This window comes from Lampetra fluviatilis, chromosome 3 (genome assembly GCF_964198595.1).
Source record: "Lampetra fluviatilis chromosome 3, kcLamFluv1.1, whole genome shotgun sequence".
NCBI classification, from domain to species: domain Eukaryota; kingdom Metazoa; phylum Chordata; class Hyperoartia; order Petromyzontiformes; family Petromyzontidae; genus Lampetra; species Lampetra fluviatilis.
This window is the reverse complement of record NC_136277.1, coordinates 21,938,698-21,961,936: the sequence shown is the minus strand read 5'-3', so window position 1 is coordinate 21,961,936 and position 23,239 is coordinate 21,938,698. Positions and strand designations below refer to the sequence as shown.

The window sequence follows — 23,239 nt, the reverse complement described above, 5'->3', positions numbered from 1 at the left end:
TTCCCGCATGTATTTTGAGCAATCAAGTATTTTTTTTACTTGTGAATTATAAAGGACTGTTAACCATGGTGGGGATTTGAACTCAGAATGTTATTTACTAGGAGCCTGCTGTTTTCACAACTCAGTCACGCTTGTAATAAACAAGCAAAATATCAGATTTTTATTGCTGTGTTCCAAAGGTTAGAATGTGAGGTGTTTTTTTTCCGTGATAACTAAACAGGTTTGTCACATGGTTGTGCGAAATAAATGATAAGCAAAGTGAACTCTAGTTTTCACTGCTTTATGAACCCGACGACCAGAGGTTTGATTCTTGGCCAAGGCTGACTTCAGTAGCACATTCAATCTGAACCAGTCCAGGGCTCCCCTCTTCACCAACTCCCGATTGACGAACTTGGTGACATGTGAACAAATAACCCCTGCGACTTGGCTCGGGGAAGAGACCTTCATTTAGTAGTTGATAGGTCAAGGGCCTTCAAACATAATTTTATTCGGAGTAACTCGGGCTTTTGGAAATCAGTCGTCAGTGAGCACATTGGTGTTTCTTAGTTCAAATGCTGACAGTGGTTGTTGTATATTAAGACTGTCTTCCTCCAGATGAATTTGTAATTTTCACTTTTGGATGTCAGGCCACCAATGGGAATAGGTGCAAGCAGATTATTGTTTGGGGATAAAGACGCTTTGAGTTTTTTTGTATGTTTTAATGGTATCAAAAACTTCGACATTTTTGCATCTTCAACTAGTTCCCTATTCTTGAAGCACGTACCGATACTCGTTTAACGACAGATTTATATTTTACACGATCTAACCCACAAAAAACCCGTATATGTTGAATGATATTGGTCGCGAAAGCCTACGTGTTAAACTGACCGATACTCGTTGTTTGTAACGCGACCGATGTAACCATGTTCATAACTAAGATCTGTACCGCTTAACGCCTGCGCCGTTGCAGGATGCCCAGGAAATAAAGCCTAATAGCTCGTTGGGCCCTTCCTGCCGAAAAAAAAATCTGTCTATACACAAATTTAAATAACACAATTAATAAAGTACCACATCATGGAAAATTCGCTTTTATGTAGGCTCGTGAAGAGCACTGAATAAACACCCTTGTACAATCTAATAACGTGGATAATTTTTTAATAATGTATTTTTAATTCTAATTTATATGCACATTGACCCAATTTACATAATCATGTTTTAATTGCCCTTTTCAAGGGGGAGGAGAGGGAGGGTTGTAAGCAAGCAATATGTCCACGTTTTCAGTACTTAATTATACATTTCATAATTAAAATTAAGCAAATAAAACCCCAAAAATGTGTTATGCAGCTTTTCTCCTGGACAACATAGCAGTCATAATTAAAAAGAGACCCACTACTCCACTGCTTTCAACGAAGCTCCTTAAAGCCCATGTCTTTGCCTTACTGATTAGTATTTTTTTTACAAACATGATCTCAGAAGAAATATGTTTGCATTATAGTAACATTATCACGACTGCATTGACAATGCTATTGTAGTACACGGGCAATGCTATAGAAGTCAACCACGGATAAGCTGCAATTAGAGCGGTAGTAGACAGTTTTAAAGTGAATGAAACTTGCCATAATTATAAAGGTATTCCCCTGCTATGTATACACATTCATCCTATCACCGTTGTCAAGCCTTAATTCCCGAAACAAAAATTCCTGCGAATATGTAGACAGCCATTTCAGGATATCTGCTTTCACATCCTTTCATCGACAGATGCCCTTTTTAAAATTACTTTCTACCCACTCACACACATCTGCATGCGAGCGAAGTATCTGCTAATTTACTGACATTTTCATCTCGCTGGACATTTTCTTTCATTAGTAACTTAATACAACACTGTCCGACAAACATGATAGATTGTTCACCTACATCTTAGCATTGCCCATCCTGCACTGCTATGATGTTACCACTTCCATTCTGCAAACTCTCAGTGATCTGTCTTTTATGTTTACCCAGAGTAAAAAGTGCATGGTAACCGTAAATGGCACTTGTGTTTGGTTAAAATACTTAATTACCATCCTCATTAACAAACAGACCCTTACGAGTGAAAAATAGTGTTAAGTTAATTTTATTGGCACTGATCCGTCTATTCTGAGCAGGGAGTACAGTACGGCAAAAGGTTGTGGCTTATAATGGAAGTAAACAAATGCGTCACAGTGCCATGCCTTGACAAGACTGAAATGTCACCATTCATAAACGTCTGTTTGATGCCAAACATCTTCGAATGGAAAACTGTGTCTGTATCAACTCAGACCACACGTGCCTCATCAGTTCCCTTCCTGGCACTGCCTCATAACAAACACATAGTGGGGCAACATTTTTGAGAAATGGCCTTTTTGCATTGATTTCAGAAAAGTGTTTAGTGCCCACCCGAATGTTAGTCTGCTGTATATTTTTCTGTAGTAAGACAGAGTTAATGACAGGGTTGATGAGGCTATTATAGGCTCATGCTTCCACTCTGCAACCATTGCAGTTTCTACGATTTACTTGCATTTTTTTAACCAATTGCTGTTTTTTTCAAATTGGCACAATTATAAGTGGCGAGTGGTTCTATCCACCCAACCACCCACCTCACCATCGAGCACTGACCAGCATGGTGACGTTTGGTCAAACAACCTCCCATGCACGAGATATAATGGTAAGGCCTTGATCCACAAATGGATTGAAATTGAGATGTAAATGATCATTTAAACATTCAACAAGGCATGTCCCCTGAAAAAAACGTTCTATAGAGATTTCACTGTATTTTCCTGGCACCTCTTTTTTTGTAAAACGTTTTGTTGAACTATAAGGCACAGTCGTCTGCCGCCGCATTAATTGGTAGCTTATTACTGTGCTTGTTTCACTAATAGGGCCGTGCTTGTAATCATGACAGTGAAGGACAACTTTGTGGCATGCTCAAGTGAGCCTAGGGATGGTGTTTATCACTGTTGATTTCTCTGACCCAGCAGTGAAAATTCCCCATTCTTACGGCTGGGTCCTGTTTCTGCACAGACCAACCACTGTTGACTTGCCACAAACTGCTACTTATTTTAATTATTCCAGAGAGATAATAGGTTGAACTGAGCTTACGGTTGCTTTTGGCCATATAACTTGCATTCCCACCTCCTGAGGTATAACAAAACACTGGGACATATCATGGGAAGAAGAATGTTTCACGAGGGAACAATTACATATAAAAGCATGTTTTTGAGTGGTGTATTTTCACTTCAATAGCAAAAACAGGGACTTTCAGTGTATGTAAAGACTTGCAGCTTTTCCAGAACCACTACCTCTCCAAGGACAATCTCAGGAAATTGAGGATAGGTGGCAACCTTGCCTCTAACCACAGTTCCACCTGATCATATTATGACAAATGTGGTAAAAAATGTAAACATTTTACATTGCTTGTGTTGCAATCGAAAGGTCGTGATAATTTTATTGTTTTATTTTCATTATTTTATTATTTTCCCTTCTACGTGACTTTACCGAAAGAACCAAGAATATGTTTTACACTGTCTTCAAGTATCTGCTTGCTTCCCGTATTTCCTGCAGCTCACAGAAGCAGCAGTGGGTGACCAGAAAGAGTCACTGGGCATCACGACACCGGACTACTATTACTACCTCAACCAGTCTGGGGCCTACAAGGTCGATGACATTGATGACCGCAAGGACTTCCAGGAAACCATGGTAACCATCGCTTAGCAACCAGGCTGCAGAGGTACTGGCCTCTTTCTACCAGTGGATCAATTTTGCTCCCATCAAACAAACAAATAAGTACATAAACACATAGGAAAGGCATAATATAATTGCCGCAGTTAAATTGGATTTACGTCCATCTACCAATTGTTCTTCCTGATCATTCTTTTCCAGAAGCAATCTTGGTTAAACACCATTGGGTACGTTCATGGTGATTTGGTCATTACCATGTATTTATTTGATTCAAAACCAGGTCTTAATTGACCCCTCTGGTTTATGTCCATATCCACCTTCTCTTCCATTATTATTCCTCCTCTCCACCAAACGCACGCCTCTTCATCGTTCCTTCACCGTGTCCCCACTCTCCTACCGCCCCCCCCCCCTCCTCACTTCAGAAAGCGATGCGAGTGATCGGCATCCCTGCCGAGCATCAGCAGATGGTGCTGCAGATCGTGGCGGGGATCCTGCACCTGGGAAACCTGTCGTTCCGCGAAGCCGGCAACTACGCGGCCGTCGAAAACGACGACTGTGAGCCGCGCGACCTCCGCGGGTCAAACACAAACACAAGCGCCGCCGTCGAGCTCCTGCACTGGCGATTTACAATTAAATGGAATGCAACGTGGATTTTTACACGGCTCGTAGATACGGTCGCATCTGAAGACGCTCTAAGTAAAACAAGTGGGCGTATTTATTTTGTAAATTCAGTCAGGCGCAGGCAGAAAGGGAAAGACGAGATTAAAAAAAGCAAGGTCTTGATCCTGAAGGGGGGACGGGGAGCCGACAACATGGACGGACGGCTGGGGGAGTTCTAGACAAAGGGGGGCGTGGAGCAGAGGAGAATGAGCAACTTTCCACTCACCATAGATTTTGGAGCATAGTCCAGGACAACAATGCATTTTGCTGAACTGCCCTCTGCGGCTCCTAAATTATCCCTCTGCCACACTGTAAAGTTTAACATGAACGTCCCCCCCCACCCCCCTTTTTGTTTTGTTTCCCCCACCGTGCTCCGACAGTCCTGGCGTTCCCGGCGTTCCTGCTGGGGATTGAGCAGGCGCGGCTCAAGGAGAAGCTGACGAGCCGGCAGATGGACAGCAAGTGGGGCGGCAAGTCGGAGACCATCGAGGTGACGCTCAACGTGGAGCAGGCCAACTACACGCGCGACGCGCTCGCCAAGGCGCTGTACGCGCGCGTCTTCGACTACCTGGTCGAGGTGAGGTCCGGTCGCAGCAGAGGCCGAGCCGGCTGCCTTGTGTGTATGATATGTTAAACTTCTTTCTCACCGTACGTAGCCGACCGTGCTCATCGGAGGTGCGGGTGGAGGACAACAGTGCTTGCCACAAATGAACCACAATATCTTGCTGATCTCATCAAGGAGCATTAACCATCATGCCAACTCAAGTCATTCTCACAGGGGCTTTTGGCTAGCCATAAAACAAAGACGGTTACCGCATCGTGTGCTTTCAGATGTTCTCAAATGTTATTTAGGTTTTTATAAAATAAAAGGATTAAATAGTCTTATTTATCTAGGAAAGTCTCAAATGGGTCTTTAGAACCTTTTTACAGGAAGGTTCTGCTTGGGATGTATGGCCATTTCTTCACCAAAGTCAAATGTATAGGTCAGTGTAAGTCACTGCATTGTGTGCGTGTCTACACGTGTGTGTGGGGGGAGCGGTGGCTGAGTGGTTAGCACTCTTCGAGGTGAACCCGACTTAGCCTCAAATAAGTACCTGGTGCGGTGTGTAAATATCGCCGCTTGGGAGACAAAGGGGGTCGGGCGTGGTAATGGCCACCCCCACCTCCTTTTGTGTAGTGTCGGCCTTAATAGGTGCTCGCGAATGGCGCTTACTCCCTACAGTCTAGTAAGGTAATAGGACGGGATCTTTGTCTTGTCGCTGTTCTCTATGTGGTGTATTAAGTGCTGTGTGTGCTTTGAGACCTTTATCAAGGGGGGGTGTGGGTGTTGTGTTTGATCACAGGCCATCAACAGAGCCATACAGAAGGACCACGAAGAGTACAATGTTGGTGTCCTTGACATTTACGGGTTTGAAATCTTTCAGGTGCGTTGTGCGTTTCGTGTGTTCTTGCCATTTTCACAAACGCGACTTGGCATTTTGTGTTATACCGTTTTTTTTATTGTGTCATTCGGGACTTTAATTCTGAACTCTTTGTCGTTGCTTCACTTTGCGTTACAGAAAAACGGATTTGAGCAGTTTTGCATCAACTTCGTCAACGAGAAACTGCAACAAATTTTCATCGAACTTACGCTAAAGGCAGAGCAGGTAAAACATACCCCGAGGGTTTATGTTTCATGACTAACATTCAGGAAGCAAAATAAATGTGTTTTATAGCAAAATGGGATAATATGTTCAAAGATCAGGATGTCATGGTGGCCAAAGTCGTTGATGCCACCACACCACGCGACTAACGCCCTCTCTACCCTGGCACTGAGGATCCCACTACCACCTGGAACCACGTTCCCCCACCCGCCAATGCCCAAATATCTGTGGATCGAGACTCGGACTCCTCAGCCACCACCAAACCTGATTGACGTCATCCTCGAACCCCGAGGGACTGCCAACGACCCTCCGCCATATCCCGCAGCAGCAACTGCTGCTGCACAGTAGTTCGTTTATTATTGAGCCAACTGGCCAGGATTGGGCAAAACCTGGCCCAATTTTTTACACAGGAAGCCAGAGAGCACAGATTTAAGTGTTTCTTACCTAACATTAAAACGAACAGCATATTTAAGAGTGACAGTTAAGAGACGAGCAACAATATACTATTGAAAAGAAGAATTTAAATAACAGTAAACACGCAAATTACAAGAGCCGCCCAAACGGTATCTCACCATCTGGTCTTCTTAGGCCTTCCCCGTGATCATTGGATAATGTTTTATAATATATTATTAACCACGTACGATAAACTAAAAGGTTGTCTTCATCTCGGCGGAACTCGGGTATTATTAACGCAGAAAAACAGGGAATCCTGAAAGTGCCTTCTACGGGTCTCTAAAAGTGATCGTAAATTTTGCAGCAGCTCCATTCCTGCAAGTTCCCTAAGTCGCGTGCTATCGTCCCTGCATCAAGGCTCCATTCCTAAGTAACGTGACACCGTTGCATCGGTTGGTGCGGTAGTGTTGTTGTTATTGTCGTTATTGTTGCGTGGACACGGCTGCTGACCGGAGAAAGCGTGACCTCATGTCGAGTCTTCCCTAGTAGTAGGTCTTGGTCGTAGCTAAAGCGCGTGTGATCTCTGCAGGAGGAATACGTGCAGGAAGGCATCAAGTGGACGCCCATTGACTACTTCAACAACAAGATCGTGTGCGACCTCATTGAAAACAAAGTGGTAGGAATCGTCTTGCCTTGCTCGTCATCAAGAGGGGCCTCGGGCTAGGCCAGTAGGTGCAACTGAACGTCGTGATACGCAATCCGTCGTAGTCTCTCCATTGGCCTTACCCACTGTAAAGCGAGGCGAAAGCCTAGTCTTGGTCATCTAATGCTCACTTGTAAGAGAGTGATTGGTAATATATTTAAACGGATTGTAATGTTGTTAAAGTGCTGGACTGGTCTGGTGTCAATTCGGGCTATTGTGCTTTAATTGGTCAAGGGAAGCCAACAGTCGTCGTTCTATTTCAGGCACCCCTGCTATAGGAATGTGGTATTTCTACTGCTCGAGTGCTCGAGGGCTACGATATGGGACGACGGTATAAGAAGGATGCTGTGATAAGAGTAGTAGGACACGAACGAATGTTGTAAGAGGACGAACAACGCGACGGGAGCCGTGTGTGTGGTCTGTGCGCCGGCTCATGATGGGTAGAACCCGCCGGGCATCATGAGCGTGCTGGACGACGTTTGCGCCACGATGCACGCCAAGGGCGAGGGCGCCGACGCCACGCTGCTGCAGAAGCTGCGCGCGCAGATCGGCAGTCACGAGCACTTCAACAGCTGGAACCAGGGCTTCATCGTTCACCACTACGCGGGCAAGGTGCGGCTCCGCCAGCCAGACACGCGCACACGAAGAGCACCTTTCCCTTTTATGTATGTATGTATGTTGAACTTCTTTCGCACAGTACGTGGCCAATCATGCTTAATCAGAGGTGCCGACTCTTACCACGTTCAGCGCTAGCGCACGATCATGCTTATAACTTGAGTACCTTCATGAGTACAAGGGTGACGAGTACACCAACTCGAATGCAAACAGTCACTTTCCAAAATATAGGTTTTTGGAGAGGGCATGACCCCTGACCTGGAGAGCATGAAAATTTTTACTGGATAGAACGGCTCGGCAACCACCGTCTTACCGCCATCTGCAATCGCAAAGCAAGAGACATTTAGCAAATGCCATACAGTGTGCAACAGTGCGTGTTTGGACAGGGCAACGATGGATAAAGAGAGAATGGAAATTGCACACCATTTATCATGCCTCATTGCGTCGAATGAATGGCAGCTACAGAGAGTGGCGGTAGTGTGTTAGGTTTCACGAAAGCTTGTTTTTTTTATTCAATTAATGATGTTCCTTTATTTATCTAGGTCACAACAACAAAAACTACAACGTTTTTTTAAATTTTGATTTAAAACTTTCGTGACTGCAGGAATTCATATTTTTTGGTTCTTTCGGTAAAGTCACGTAGATAGTAATGATATGATATTGCATCTAGCCTGGCGCTTACTGTAGGGATCAGTGCGAGTCGATCACGACTTTGTGGGTAGCCAAATATCGTTGTCCTGTGAAGAGACTGCCCCTTGTCATAGGAATGTGGAATTCATGCCTGTTTATTTGTTTTCCTCTGCTAGGTGTCATACGATGTGGAGGGATTTTGCGAGCGGAATCGCGACGTCCTTTTCACGGACCTGATCGAACTGATGCAGAGCAGCGAGCAGTATGTTGGTCAAAAAACTCAAAGTACAAAAAAACTTCCCGCTTGACTAACAGGCGTGACGTCGTGTAAAGGCAAAATGCTTACGAGTTTCACAAATCATGTGACTCAATTGTCATGCGTAAAATCACATTACAGTTTATCACATTACAGTTTATATATGTACCTAATTTTTTTTTATTATGCAAGTGTTTTTTTGTCCTTTGCATACAATGCTAAAGTTGAGTGATTTTGTTCACGTTTATAAACACGTGGGGGGAACTTTTGTCGTCTTCTTTTTGTGCCATAGTTCCTTCATCCAGGCGCTGTTCCCAGAAAACATTCAGAGTGAGAAGAAAGGGCGACCAACAACTGTAGCCAGCAAAATAAAGGTGCCTCATGGCCCGTACCCACGAATATCTCACAATTCTAGAAGAGTGGAGCACTATACTTGAATGCATCGTCCTGAGTGGTGTATTATTACGCAACTGATGAACAAAAACCGGGACTTTCAGTGTCCTGGAAGGCTCACAGATTTCCCAGGATGGCTGTCTCAAAAAGAGAACATCCTAGGAAAGTGGCAATCCTAGATGGCAACTCGTTGCCTGACCACCAACCCAGGAGCCTCTCTCGTGTGACACTGCTGGGCTGGGTAGTGGAGGCCAACTCCGGACACCATCATGACATCATGGGTCACCATGGTGCTGAGTACTTGGGCCGTGATACCACATTCGTGCCCTTATCACAAAAGCTAATTTGTATAAAAGTCAAAGAGTCTCCCTGGATTAGCAGGTGGTGAGATGTTAACTACCTTGCCTGGTATACAGAAGGTTGTGGGTTTGCTCCCGACCCTGACGCCTATCTATTTGGAGTTTGCGTGTTCTACCCATGGTCATGTGGATTTTTGTCCGGGTCCTCCGGTTTTTCCCTACACATTAAGAAAACAAGCGTTTATAGTACTTGGATGCGATACCTTTCCACATGATAAGCCACTTTGTTGAGCTATCCTTCTGAAAAGGAGCTGTATAGCTCAGTGGGCCTTACTTGGGAAATAAAAATAGTTGGTTAAAGGTTAGGTGCATGGGGCAATGCTCTTCTCTATTTCTGTGTCTGAGCCATGGTGGAAATCCCACAGTCCTGTGATCGGGCTCAGTCTCTTCAACAATAATTGTTTTCCTTCCATCGGCATTTGTATTTTACCATTTGTTGCATGAGAGTCAAACCAATGTTTTCACTTCTGAAAGGTGGAATTTGTCCAAATTATATGCAGAACCAAGTTTAATGTAGATTGTTGTGTGCACTCATTGGTAACCGGACTGAGACCAGCAACTGCATCCTGCAAGGTGGTCAACGGATAGCATTGTTGAGCATTGCCTCCATGTGCGTGGACTTTCTCTGGGTAATCCACTTTTCTCCCACATTACAATCAGTCATTATTTATATTGGACAAACATCCCGAATGCAGGACCCTCCTGAAATGTTTTTGTTGAGGCTCATTGTGTGCTTTCCGGATAAATAATTAACATTGTAATTTACACTGTGTGCATGCCGTGCCAATTTGTCAATGCATGAGGGAGCTCATTGCGTGACGTCCGGCCATGTGGTTCCCAGAAACAAGCCAACGACCTGGTGAACACGCTCATGAAGTGCACGCCGCACTACATCCGCTGCATCAAGCCCAACGAGACCAAGCGTCCACGCGACTGGGAGGAGAGCAGGTGCGGGCCCGGCCACGCCAAACCGACGCCTCCTTTTTCCACCGTACAGCTGAGCCATGCTGGGTCTGTGCCGAGCCAACCGTGCGCGGGCTCAGGAGAGGGCGCTTGGTTGTTTTGTCACCGCAGAAGCTGAGCTGTGCCGCTGATGCCGTTCCCAAAGAACGCGTCATCAGCCCTGAATATGGCCGGCGCTTGGCCTTGGGCCACATTCAACGTGTCGTAGTTTGATTCCAGCTCGGCGCAGCAATTGGCCGTTGGAAAAGTAGTCGTAGCTTGAAGGTGCCGCGCTGGCTCGGCTCGACTCGGCTCGGATGTGCCAGTGGAAAATGGGGTACAAGAGCTGTTATCTCTCGGGGATTTGTCTTTGTAATCTCGTGGTTTTCTTGGGAGGTGCTGTACAATGCGGTCTATGACGTGCACGTGCGTGCGTAGGGTGAAGCACCAGGCGGAGTACCTGGGCCTGCGCGAGAACATCCGCGTGCGTCGCGCGGGCTACGCGTACCGCCGCATCTTCAAAAAGTTCCTGCAGCGGTGAGTACCGGGGGGGGGACACAGGCATTGTCAGTGTCACCAAGTGGCAGTTGCCTGTGTCTGATCATAAAAAAGTTTTAAAGTGTCTCTGCATCCTTGCGCAAATAAGCAAAGTAGCAGCACTCGTATACTCTGATCCAGTGGTGGAAAATCCAAATTCCCCGTGGTTTTCTCCAAGCACAATCACTGGTGGCTTCCAACAAAGTTGAACGGTGCTCTCGTTTTTTTTTTGGCTCGTTGGAATGTGGGCTGAATTGTCCCACGACTGGATTTTGTACCCCGCGACCTTTAGATTGTGAGACGCACGCTCTAACCGCGGTGCCACCCGGCCGGATGAATTGATGTCCGGGTAAATCCCCAAAAAATACCTCCGGAATCGCAGTGGCATGTTACGTTTAATGGTGATCGGCCCCAAACACTTTGTGAGAAACCCCTCATTGTTGCGTGCCTCACGCTGGAAGTATTCGGACAAGAGTGTGAAATTGAGACACAGTTTGCACCGCTTTAAGGCGCTTAACCCCGCTGGCATTCGGCGGTTAGTCACGACCTCCCCCTTCCAACGCTGGCCCGCCCGCGGGCCTAAACAAAGCAGCTCGGTGTGCATCACATTCATGGGCGTCTTGCATAATGGCACACGGCAAACTTATGCCGCGGTTCTCAGCAGCTGGAGGAAAAAGGGCCCGTGTGAACAGGGCGCGAGCATTTGGTTACCTGCTGATTTTGGCTGCCCCCTGACAGGAGGGCAGAGGGTGGAACCTGCCTTTCGTGGAGCGTGGAGTTGGGAGGGAGATGTCTCTGGGGTGGGTGGTGGTGGTGGTGGTGGCAGTCGCGGTGCTGTGAGATGGAGAGAGTATGAGGGAGGAAGGTTGGGGAATGTGTGGGAGCTTGGATAGTAGTTGATGGTAATTTATATGATTGAGTTGGTGGTCCACGTTTGCAAAATTGTCAGAGTAAGTGGTGTCTTGAGTTAAATTGGGTAGAACTATGCTGCTCATATTTGGCTGATATAAATTTCCACGTGATAAGTCCCTTCATTGAGCTATCATTTGTGGCCAGGTTGCTTCTGAAAAAGGTCTAAATAGCTCAGTGGGCTTTACCTGGTAAAATAAAAAGGGTAAATAGTTAAAAAGAGAAATCAACCAGACATGTAACATTTTTTTCGCATGTAAAATAATCATACCAAGTAAACTTCATATCTTAAATGACCGATACAAAAATCACACTTTGTTTGCTGCACCTGCAATCTAGCTTCTGAACATGTCCATACATATCCAAACAGAAGCAATAATGGAGTCTGACATCAGTCATGCATGATAGCAGTTGTGGATTGCAGTGCTATTAGAAGCCACTGAAATGCCAGGAGATGTTACATAATTGTGCAGGGTGGGGGTGGTACAAATGGGAATTTGTGGTAGGTTAAGGGTTCATAGAATTTTACAGGAAAGTGAAAATCATGTCTAAGTGTCTCTTCACTCATCTACAGTGGCTGTTCCTGGACCAGTGGTGACAATTCCACATTCCCATGACAGAGGCCAATTTCTCCATGGAATAACCACTTTTTGGCTTCCCGCAAAGTTATACTTCTATCATTAACCTGGGCTGAGTTGACTCTCAACTGGGATTTGAACTCACAATTGTCTAATTGTGAGCCATGCTAAGGATAGGAAACTGTAGCAAACACCACCCACTATTTAAACTTGAGCCCAACATTCGATGTTTGGCTCCGGATAGGAATCAACTTTGTGCTAATGCGAGGAGCTGTTGTGAAAATGTGACGCACACACATTGAAACTGAAATGACGTCAGCTATGCCCCGTGATGTGATAGCCGTCTTCAGCCTGTGAGAGAGATGGTCAGTGCTGATTCTTGGAAAGTGCTGTCACTCCATTGACATTTAAAAAATAATAATGCTCTGTACTTACCAAGCAGAGCAAGACTATTTTTTCAGGAGGCTTAGTCACATTTACTGTTTAGTGAGTTCCATTAAATGCATGTGCGATGAAACTGGAGTACCTAGAGAAAACGAACACATTCAAGGGGATATCACTCATAGTTCCACACGGATTACCTCAGTCCATTGTTGTACTTCCATTTCGTGGCCTAAACAAGGAAAAATATTTTTAAACAGGCGTTTATAAATTATTAAAGGAATAGTTTGCCGATATTTAAACATTGGCAATGGAGTGATGACACAGTGGTGTGTGCACTACTCTGTGAGCCCAAAACAACCTCCGTTTGGCTCCTAATTGTGGCTGACATGAGAAGCAAACCGACAACTTGAGTTTGACTCCCAGCTGTGGCTGGTGTTACAAGCAAATGATACCTGAACCAATCCCATCATCAACCTGAACTGACCAGCATGTTGAAGCATAGTCAAACAAGCTTCATAGCCGGCGTGGAATATGGTAGTCTTCATCTAACAGTCGATTGACAAAGGGCTCAATGGTTTAAAGCAGAAATCCACAGGTGTAACATTTCTATCAGCAGCAGGTTCGGTGCCATGTGTCTTTTACCATGACCTCAAATGTGTAGCTTTAAAATAAATAAATCAACACATTGAAAGTGCGCCATCCAGTAACAGAGCTTGTATGAGAGAATAGTCGTTCATGTGAAACGTTGATTTTTTTTGTGGGTTTTATTTATTTGATCAAACATTTACAAGGATACACAGCTGAGGTGTACAATGTCGGATACAGTGCGATCCTTTCTCACCGGCTGAGGCCTCGTTCCATAACTGGCACGATGGAGAATGCCATAAAAAGAGGCATAACATAAACACAGCAGAGTGAAAACCATGTGCTTGGATCATTTACATTTCACATGTGCATTTCAGTGCCACAGAGAGAGTCACGTATGTGGGCCATTCAAGGTAAACATTCATCCTTAGTTTCGAAAATGTAAAGGAAAGTAAATGAAACTTTACTTATTTTTCAATGATCCTCCAGCTACATGTATACGTTTTTTTCCGATTGGTGTTGTAACACCTAAATTAGAGACATTGCATTCTTTAGGACATGTATCTAACCAAATGAGGGCATCCACTACCACATTCTCCTTTTCATTCAATGATCACCTCATCTCCTCATCAGGTACGATCGAATGATGGCATCTACACTTCCAACACTGCTAGTTTTGCGGCAGTCCCATACAAATTCATGTTGCAATTACTCCGAATCAACAGCTCAACACGCAGTCTCTGCGAGTCACAACGCTGCATCATGCACAAACACGTTCGTCATCCATTGCCCACTCGCATCCATTTTGCAACAATTTGTACCACTTCATAATCCTTCTATGTTCTTGACAAAACATCAATAATTCTCTTCAGCAAACCTGCAATATATTTCAGCCGGTTTGGCATTTTACCTTTACCAGAATCTTAATTGCGCAACATTGCTCCGCAGTCCACGATACAGAGTTGACCACACCTTCAACATACGCAGACTACTTTGGGCATCTGTTGCTACGAGCACTCCCACAAACTTTTGGTCTCGTGTAATTTTTTGTGATTATCCAGAATGAAAAAGTCCAGATTGATCTCGAATGGTCCTTGTAGAATAACATTTACTATACTGTCATGGGGTTACGTTTAAGCCTTGTATTGTGTAATTTCTTAAATTAGTAGTGCTTGAATGGATTTTGTAGAAGTAATGATGGCACAAGATGTTTGAGCGAATATCCACGTGGTTAAAGTTTTCCACAGACAGCTGGCAGATTGGATGTCTCATTTCCTCTCCTGGCTGGTATAAGTGGGCTCCAGTCTGATCTTAAAAAATAAAAGTGTCCTGATGCTCAAATGCACACAGGCCTCTTCAGTGCTTGCCAGAGTTGGTGGTTAAAATCCAGTCCATTCCCTCAATAGGTTAACCACTCTTAACTCAACGTACTAAATGGTACTCCTGACATCAATCACAGAGGGATTGAAGGATTGAGTTGACCCCACAACCAGGATTTGCATTTTCTCCCCCACAAATATTGTTACAATTGTGCTTTTGGCATCATGTCATGAGGCACAGCATCAGTTCTGAACAATCACTGAGCAGTTTTTATACAAGGCCTATTACACAGATAAACTTTTGCTGGCAACAAACTACTATTATAAATTTTCAGCTCTGGAATTCAAATAATTTTTTTAAATATAATTTAATTATGCAGAAGGGTCTCCACGAGAGGGAGCTCTAGAGAGTTCCTCAAGAGGGAATTATGACCGACTATTCCAGTGCTGGCCAGATATCTTGGAAGAGATGCGAGTACGCACACCATGCGCGACCTACTCATCGACTTTGTTGGCCTCATATACTGCTGGACGGACAGGCGGTGGGGGAGCCTGTCCCGTTGTTTCAACTGTGGCGCTGATAGATCAAGCCGGCGACCTCTAGGTCGCAAGTCCAGTACGTTAACCTTTACACCAAGGCAGCATCTCTAGTCAAGAGCAGCACAAAAAAACGTATCTCAGTGGCTCTTAAATCAACGTTTAGCATCTCGGTGCCACGGCAAAGCCGGCCGAATGCATTGTTTTTGAGTTTCTCTTGGAACGTGTACAGCTGGCAGGGATTTGACGAGCAGAGGTGACCCGCGTTACGTAGTCGGAAGGCTGGAGCTGCTGAATTGCTGTCTGTTTCCTGCTCCCGTGTGGTGGTGAAGCGTGCAATGTCAAAAAGGCCTTGTATGGTCTTCCTCCCCCCCCCACCATTTGCCCTTGATACGATTGTGCGCGACTGACTGAGTTGTCGTATTTGGGGAGGCAGAGATTTATAGACGGTCACGTGCGCTATGTAAACAATGCACTTGCATGTGGCGGATGAGGCAACAAAATATTGCGAAACAGATTTTTTTTTCGCATTTCAGAACCGGTAAATGTACAATAATTATAGTCACATTGTTATGACTTTTTTTTCACAATTGCAATTGGTTGTAAAATGCTTGTGGAGGCATGAAGTGGGGCCCTTCAATAACGAGGTAAAACTTCATTTTGGGAATAAATCTGAAATTTTATCCTAATCCTTGACATCCATTTAAGAGTTAATTTGGCCACAATCTCTAGACTAAGCTCCTTATTTGTGCCGTTGATAGTAAGGTTCACTCAATTTATGTCTGCTTAATAAGTTGTCAGAGAAATATAAACGCTAGCAAATATATACACAGTGCCGTGTTTGGTAAGACCGTCGGAGACCAATCTGCGTGATTGGCTGTCTACGCCAATGCTGGACAACACGTGGATTGCGATCCACAGGTGGATGGGAAAAGATTGTTTTCGCGGATCTCGGAACAAACTAAAATAAGCGTACAACAGTTTTTGTTACGGCCGACGGCAAATAAAAAAACCAGGATTGAGAATTCGGGCATTAAATAAATATAACGTCTACCAATAGATGGTGCTAGGACTTTGGCTTTAGTATATTTCACAGGGTAAACTCTGGGTAATTGTTGGTCGTACATCATAGCTTTGTGATGGATCGCGGAGTCTGTTCGAGATCCACTAAAATGAATCGCAGTGATTGGTGTATTGGTTACCGTTGCTCTACACTTGGGCCTTTTATTTAACAAACAATACAACCCAATTGTGCTACATAAGTGAAGATGTAAGGAGGCGAAATCTCCTTATTTAACACCTGCAGACTGAAGTGAGCTGTCAGGGTAGGCACCATGATCCCGTAAATCGAATATCACTGTTAACAAACCAGGGTTTGCTCGCACTATCAGTTTAACAAAATGACGACCGAGTTCAGAAATGTCAGCCATGTTTCTCCTCTGGAAAGAATGGCCTCCACCATGGGAATGTGGAGTGTCCACGAGTGGCTCCTGGCCACAGATAGAGGTGTAAGTATGTCTCAATGTTCACTACAGCAAGAGGTGGGGAGACACTCTGACTGATCAAACCACTACAACTACTACACTCCACAATACTGTTTAATCTTGGGCATCTGCCTGGGATTAGAATGCAGAAATCCATTGGTGTTGGCTGTGTATATTAACATGGGTATTCCAGCTCCCAGAAACACCAAGCCACAACCTAAATAAACAAATTGTGTAGCTATACTAATCCCCATACAGTAGTTCTCTATTTAATAGGAAAGCCTAACTGACTTTTAGGACTCTTGTTTTACTTACAAGGTTCCTGCTTGGGATATTTGACCAATTTCTCTGCGCGTTTATTTACACGTGGGAGAAAATCCCAGGGCGCAGAGAAAACTCACACTTACCAAGACTTACATAGGGATAATAAATGGAATACATGCAAAGCAACAACGCTCAATCTTAGTACAAATGGGTGACGATCGGTATGTGCTGTACCGCCCCCTATCGACTACCTCCCTCTTGCTCCCTAGGTGGGTGGGTGTCTGATGTACTTTTGTACTTGAACAGCCCATGTTTTATTCATCCACTGTTGGGTGAGTGCCTCCCCACACCATTTAGGTCATGGACGGTGTATTTGACCATATTTTACTCTGCTGATCAATGTTAGTTGGGGAAGGTGGGGGGAGCATAGATGTGGGAGCAAATGCATACAGTACAACAATGCATCTTGCTGCATTGCCCTATGTAGGTCACAACAACGTTGCCCTCTGCAGCCTACAACACCTGTTATGCTTGGTGGCCAACCACCCAAGCAAAATCCAGGCTCGACCCCGCTCACAGGTGCTGGATTCCGTGAATCTTGTTTTAATGAAGTAAAAATCTGTCCGTGAGCCACCAGCCCCACTTGCAAGCAGCGCGGTCTGTCGACAAAACTCGCCGGCTTGTGACTTCGAGCGTGACGAATCGTTGGATGCTCGACATAGTTGACGCCTCGTTGCGGGGTGGGCAGGTACGCGATTCTGACGCGCGAGACGTGGCCGGAGTGGCACGGCGAGGAGCGGAAAGGGGTTGAGTTCCTCCTGCGCACCGTCAACATGGACCCCGACCAGTACCAGATGGGGCGCTCCAAGGTGTTCGTCAAGGCACCCGAGTCGGTGAGGTGGACCCCCTCCATCCGATGTCGCCCATTTCCTCTGCTGCCACTTGATTCCTCTCCTACCTCCGATTCCTTCGATGTTTCTTCACGCTCTGATTTCTCTGCATCTTTCCAATGCCTCCCAATTCCTCCACTCCCTCTGCTATTCCTGCTTGCTCGGCTCCCTCTCGCCACTGTGCTTCTGAACCTCGCACCTTGACAGCACATAGTAATCGTATAATGTTTATAGGCATGCCTTTCATTTGACCAACTTCATTGAATCTCAAGACTTATTTCCGTGAGGGTCCTGCATTGGGATGTTTGGCTGTGCGTATGTGCAGGTGTTTAGGTGGGTGGAGTGTTGCGGGGAGTGGTAGCAGAGCAGTTAGCTACACTTCGATACCTGCCATGGCTAACATTCGTGGCAGCTGACATCTGAATTAACATCAGTGACGAATTTCTGAACTGGTTTTGGGCCTGTCCTAGGTTGGCTTAGACTTGAATGAGTTACTGGTGCGATGCTTAAACATCAGAATTTGGGGGGTGGGGACAAAGTCGGAGAGACGTGGCGCTGGTCATACCATCCTCATTTGTCCTTGCTAACAGCACTTGTCACAACAGAAACTAGAGGGGGTATCTTTATCTTTGTTTTATGTTTTTTTTATTTGCTTGGTGGGGATTGGATAATTGCTCCCCTTAGCTCTTCCTGCTCGAGGAGATGCGGGAGCGGAAATACGACGGCTACGCACGTGCCATCCAGAAGGCGTGGAGGAAACACGTGGCACACAAGCGGTACATGAAGATGAGGGAGGAAGGTGAGTTGCAGCGCTGCTCGGAACGCAAAAAAAAGCATCGGCATTCCCGTGAGGGCAGAGCCAACGTGTGGCAGCTCCACAGCACTGCAACCTGAAGCTTGGTCTTGCATTTGCAGTTATTCATTGTCAGCAGGAGCGTGGGATAAGCGGTGGACATAGCGCTTAGCACACAGCACTGTGATGCCGGAAACATGAGTTCATTTCCTAGCCTTGGCTAACATCGATGGTGCACGTGCATCCACTTGACATCACGTCACTATTAAATACCATGTGGGGCTGTGTTCGTCACCTACGGTGGCACTGAATCATTGGTGGAAATTGCATATTGCTATGGCGGGAGCCAGGATATCCATAGGACTACCTAGCTAAGGTGCTCAAATGAAACCCTGGCTGATGCATTTAAAAAAAACTATGCACTGCCATTTTGAGTAAATAGATTATCCAAGACGGCATTGTTCCTTCTATACAGCCACACAAGGGTATGTTATATTTATATGACGAATGCCTACATTAGCAATACGGCTTTACTATTTTTCGTACCTACATGTTAGATTTACAAGACTGCTTACAATGTTACTATTGATGACCACACAAACATGCATGATTAAGAAATAAAAATACATGATGGATCGTGCCACCTGGTCTAATGGTGTTAAGAAAAGAGCTCTGATGGCGATAATATGTTTACATTTATTGCGTAGCATTTGCGGTGTGAAATACATCACGACTTTTGAGAATTGAGCAAAATCATTTTTATGAATGTATGTATGCATTTTGAACTTCATTCAAACCGTACGTAGCCAACCGTGTTAATTCGAGGTGCGCGGGAAGGACAACATACTAAACACAAAAAGTAGTTCGAAAGATATGCGTTTTCAATCTATATTTAATAGTGCATAGCTCCAGTGGATTCCTAACATCAGAAGGAAGAGCGTTCCAGACGGCTGCAGAAGCACATCTGAAAGCCCGCAATGCAGTGGCCGTTTTTGTTCGATGGTTATCCAAAAGCCACTGTGACGATGACCGGAGGTTGCGTGATGGTTTATGCTCTTTGACGAGGTAAATTCGCAGCTCCCTCCGTGCCCGCCCACCCCACCCTGTGGTTCCCGTGCACTCGCAGGCAATGTGCATTCATTGTAATTTGCTCATTACAGCCGAATTGTTTTTGAAACAATACAAGCAAAGTATGAAATTACCATCGCTAAATCATGGAGTGGTAAGTCACTATCCTCGCAGCAGGCGTCTACTTAATATGCGTGTGTGAGGGGATCATTATGAAGCATATTGTTTGTTATTAATTCGTGATGTGCTTGTGTGTGTGTGTAAAAGATGAGATACCGTATAAAAAGAGTTAGGTACGGAGTAATGAAGAAGCAAATGAGATAGTGTTGAAAAGAGATTCTGTCAATATGCAATTAGGAAGCAGAATTCTTTACATGGCTGTGTGGCTCAGAGGGCTTATAATGTCCCGTGTCAGACTGTGGGTTTTCCATCAGCGAAGAGACCTGATTCTTAAGTCTAGAGAGAGAGTTGCTCATCTCAGCCCAGCCATCGATCACTGCACGGGAAAAGCCATCCGTTATGTTTGAGTTTTCTGGCAGCTGGACCTAGCTTAAGGACCTGGTAAATTTAGTTTTACTTTGGCTCTTGGGGCTAACATATATATACTATATTGTTTGATTGACATATGGACAACGGCTCCTTAAAGAGCATGAGTGAGTGGTCTGGGCCCATTGAAGTCACTGTAAAAGTAGCTACATGCCATCATGTCACAGGAATATTAGCTGACGTGGTGATGACGATGCTCGGCCGAGTGAGGAAGTTCCAGAAGGACGTTTCTTAGCTTCGGGACATGATGCCGATGGCATAAACAAGTCCTTAAATGGGCATTGAGGTTGTTGCTCATCTCTGTCGGTGACCTCGAGCCAGTGGTGTAAATTCGACTCTTGACCTTCCGCAAAGTGGAAGCCATTTGATAGAGTATGGATTATGGTGGTTTGAGTCGACCTCTATTTGAGATTTGGCATGGCAACATTGCAGTTGTGAGTTATACACCCTCTAACCATGTAATTGGTGTTATTGGTCCAATTTTTTTTTAAACTAAATTCTGCACCTTTATATTTTTTGTACCCTGTCCCTCTCTGCCATTGTATGTCATATCCCCCTACCCCCTCCCCCCATTTAACCCCACGCAGCGTCAGACATCCTGCTGAACAAGAAGGAGCGACGGAGGAACAGTCTGAATCGCAACTTTGTGGGCGACTACCTGGGGCTGGACGACAGGCCCGAGCTGCGGCAGTTCCTGGGCAAACGCGACCGCGTGGACTTTGCCGACAGCGTAAATAAGTACGACCGCCGCTTCAAGGTACGGGCCTCACGCTACCCTCTCGCCGCACTAACACCAGCTGCGGGGGTGGGCCCTTCTCTCCTCGACCATCGCCCATTCCGAATCCACTGCTGGATGATGTGACCGGCCTCGTCAAGACAGTGGTCTCCTTGTTCGAACGAGCAGTCACGAGCGTCCCCCGAAGCGGTGGTGGAAATTCCTGATTCACGTGATGGGGGACGGTGTGTCTGCGGGATGGCTGCCATTTGCTATCTACAAATTAGTACATATTGTATTAACCCCCGAAGGATGATGGGCTGAGTTGACTTAAGACCGGGATTTGTGCTCGCAGACTCCTGACTGCGAGTCTCGCTATTACATTCTGTAAGAACTTACCAAAGTGTCCATTTGTGGTCAAATGAATGTTAAAGACCCGTAATAAAAATGCAATTCTAATACATGCTTTTATTAAAAAAAGCCTCAACTGCTATAATGATTTTTGAAGGGGTTTCTGGCTTACAGTTTTAGAAAGTGTGTCTCAAATAATTTGTTGAATATTTATTTTGCATTGAGGTGTAACCGAAATCCCTTAAAAACTCACGAATGTGAGAGGATCACTCCAGCTTATCAACCTACTTGCTGCACTGGTCCGTGGTCAGGTGGTTATGGACCTGCGGGTTGGTCGTCTCACACGTGGTGATGTTTCCGTGATCCACCAACCTCGCTTCGAAGGTGGTGAATCACAGACGGGCGGTCCCCTCCACCGTGCCAGCAACAGCAGCAGGGGATGGCTGTCCAATCTCGTAGCGTGATTTATGGTCGCTCATAACCCAAACTTAGACACCACCTACAAATAATTTCAGAAGAAAAAATATGTAATTGTCCTCCTTTAACTACGTTAATCAAGATAGACTGATACAGCTCAATCGGGCCACTGGATTAAATATAGGACATTGTCCTGAATTTTATGCCACGTGACATTTTACGTGCTTAACATTTATTCCTTCCACACTTGGCCCTGATTTATTCATCTCATCTCCCTTTTATCAGGCCATCTCTCGATTACCATTCCTTCTGCCGGTCTTGAACACTGCAGTAAAACGGAATGTAATTCCTGCATTGCATTATGTTGTGCAAGTATATTATTCAAGCACTGAAAAGAAGAGTCACTGGGAGGAATAATCGACATGAATTTAACAGTACACAAGTTTGACGCAAGTGAATTAAACAAGATTTCAGTGAACTGAAAATGGTAGCATCATGTCAAGCAGATGGTAATAAGCCTTTTGGAGAAGCAGCAAGTTTTTGTGTTTATCTTTTGACCTGGTGGAATGTCACTGTTAAAATATTATAAAAGAGTGTAGAAAGTTTTCTGTTGTAAGGGTACTAAAACAACTTGAAAAAACGCTCGGGTTTGGTCGTACAGTCAGAAGATGGGTCATCTCACTCTGCCTTGTTACTGAACAATATTTAAAGTTGTTATAAAACGTAATATGACTTGTTGTGGATCAATGTGGGTAATGAAAAAAAAAATAGACCTCTATCCCTTCATAATAAAAGTTAATATTTCTGAAGTCCATCTGGCAAACCAGTGGTGTTTGTTTAACACGACTGACTGCTGACAGGACCCTGAAAGTCAAAACAGGTTTGGAGTTTGCTTGTTTAAACACATCCCGCAGGATAATATTGTTCTGAAAAGACTAAATGCTCATGGACAAAAAACAGCTTTATTTTTATGTGGAGAGATGAACATGAGTTCTAATTGTTTATTTATTTATCAAATATCTTGTTGCCTCAAATTTTGCCCCATAAATTTTGTTAAGAACAGACAGACGTATCAGAATGTGCCTCAATGTTGTAAAAAACATGGAAATTGGTGATAGAAAGATATTTAAGTCTGCTTTTATGCGTGTTAAGCGCTTGGCCCAGAATTAAAGTAGAAGTTGTGAGTTAAAATTGTGGTTGGGGTCTACTCATCCCATCATTCCTCTGGAGTCAATAATAACGAGGACGAGGCGTGTATACTAATAATAAGAATAACATTGATAATGCACACGATATTTCACGGACGTGAATGACCGTGACTCTAAAGTGCGGCGCCAAGCCCGGTGTCTGTTCGAAAGCCGGGCGAGGGAGCTGGGGCCTTTAAATTTCCATTAAAAGTCGGTGTAGATTGAATGCTGTCAATGTGCGGCGAGATGGTGTTCCAGATGGCAGGGGGCTGGCATGGAGAAACGACGCCTGGCAGTGATGGTCTTAGTCCTTGATGTAGAGAGGAGGAGGTTGTAAGTCGTGCTGCTGCGGAGAGTTCCACCGTGAGCTGTCATGCAGGGCGACAGGAGTGAATAAAGATACGGT

At 44.9% G+C, this 23,239-nt stretch overlaps 1 protein-coding gene across 1 annotated transcript in view; it reads left to right on the top strand.

The window, feature by feature from the left end:
• Positions 1-23,239, top strand: part of LOC144954614 (unconventional myosin-Ie-like) — a 112,093-nt gene that overhangs the window by 69,565 nt on the left and 19,289 nt on the right. Inside the window, exons 8-21 of the mRNA XM_078885074.1 lie at positions 3,559-3,693; positions 4,098-4,230; positions 4,716-4,912; positions 5,679-5,759; positions 5,895-5,981; positions 6,961-7,047; positions 7,519-7,686; positions 8,496-8,581; positions 8,868-8,949; positions 10,169-10,275; positions 10,708-10,806; positions 17,615-17,759; positions 18,441-18,555; positions 20,751-20,920. Coding sequence (XP_078741200.1) covers positions 3,559-3,693; positions 4,098-4,230; positions 4,716-4,912; positions 5,679-5,759; positions 5,895-5,981; positions 6,961-7,047; positions 7,519-7,686; positions 8,496-8,581; positions 8,868-8,949; positions 10,169-10,275; positions 10,708-10,806; positions 17,615-17,759; positions 18,441-18,555; positions 20,751-20,920 — 1,692 coding nt within the window. The remainder of the gene's footprint in view (positions 1-3,558; positions 3,694-4,097; positions 4,231-4,715; positions 4,913-5,678; positions 5,760-5,894; positions 5,982-6,960; positions 7,048-7,518; positions 7,687-8,495; positions 8,582-8,867; positions 8,950-10,168; positions 10,276-10,707; positions 10,807-17,614; positions 17,760-18,440; positions 18,556-20,750; positions 20,921-23,239) is intronic.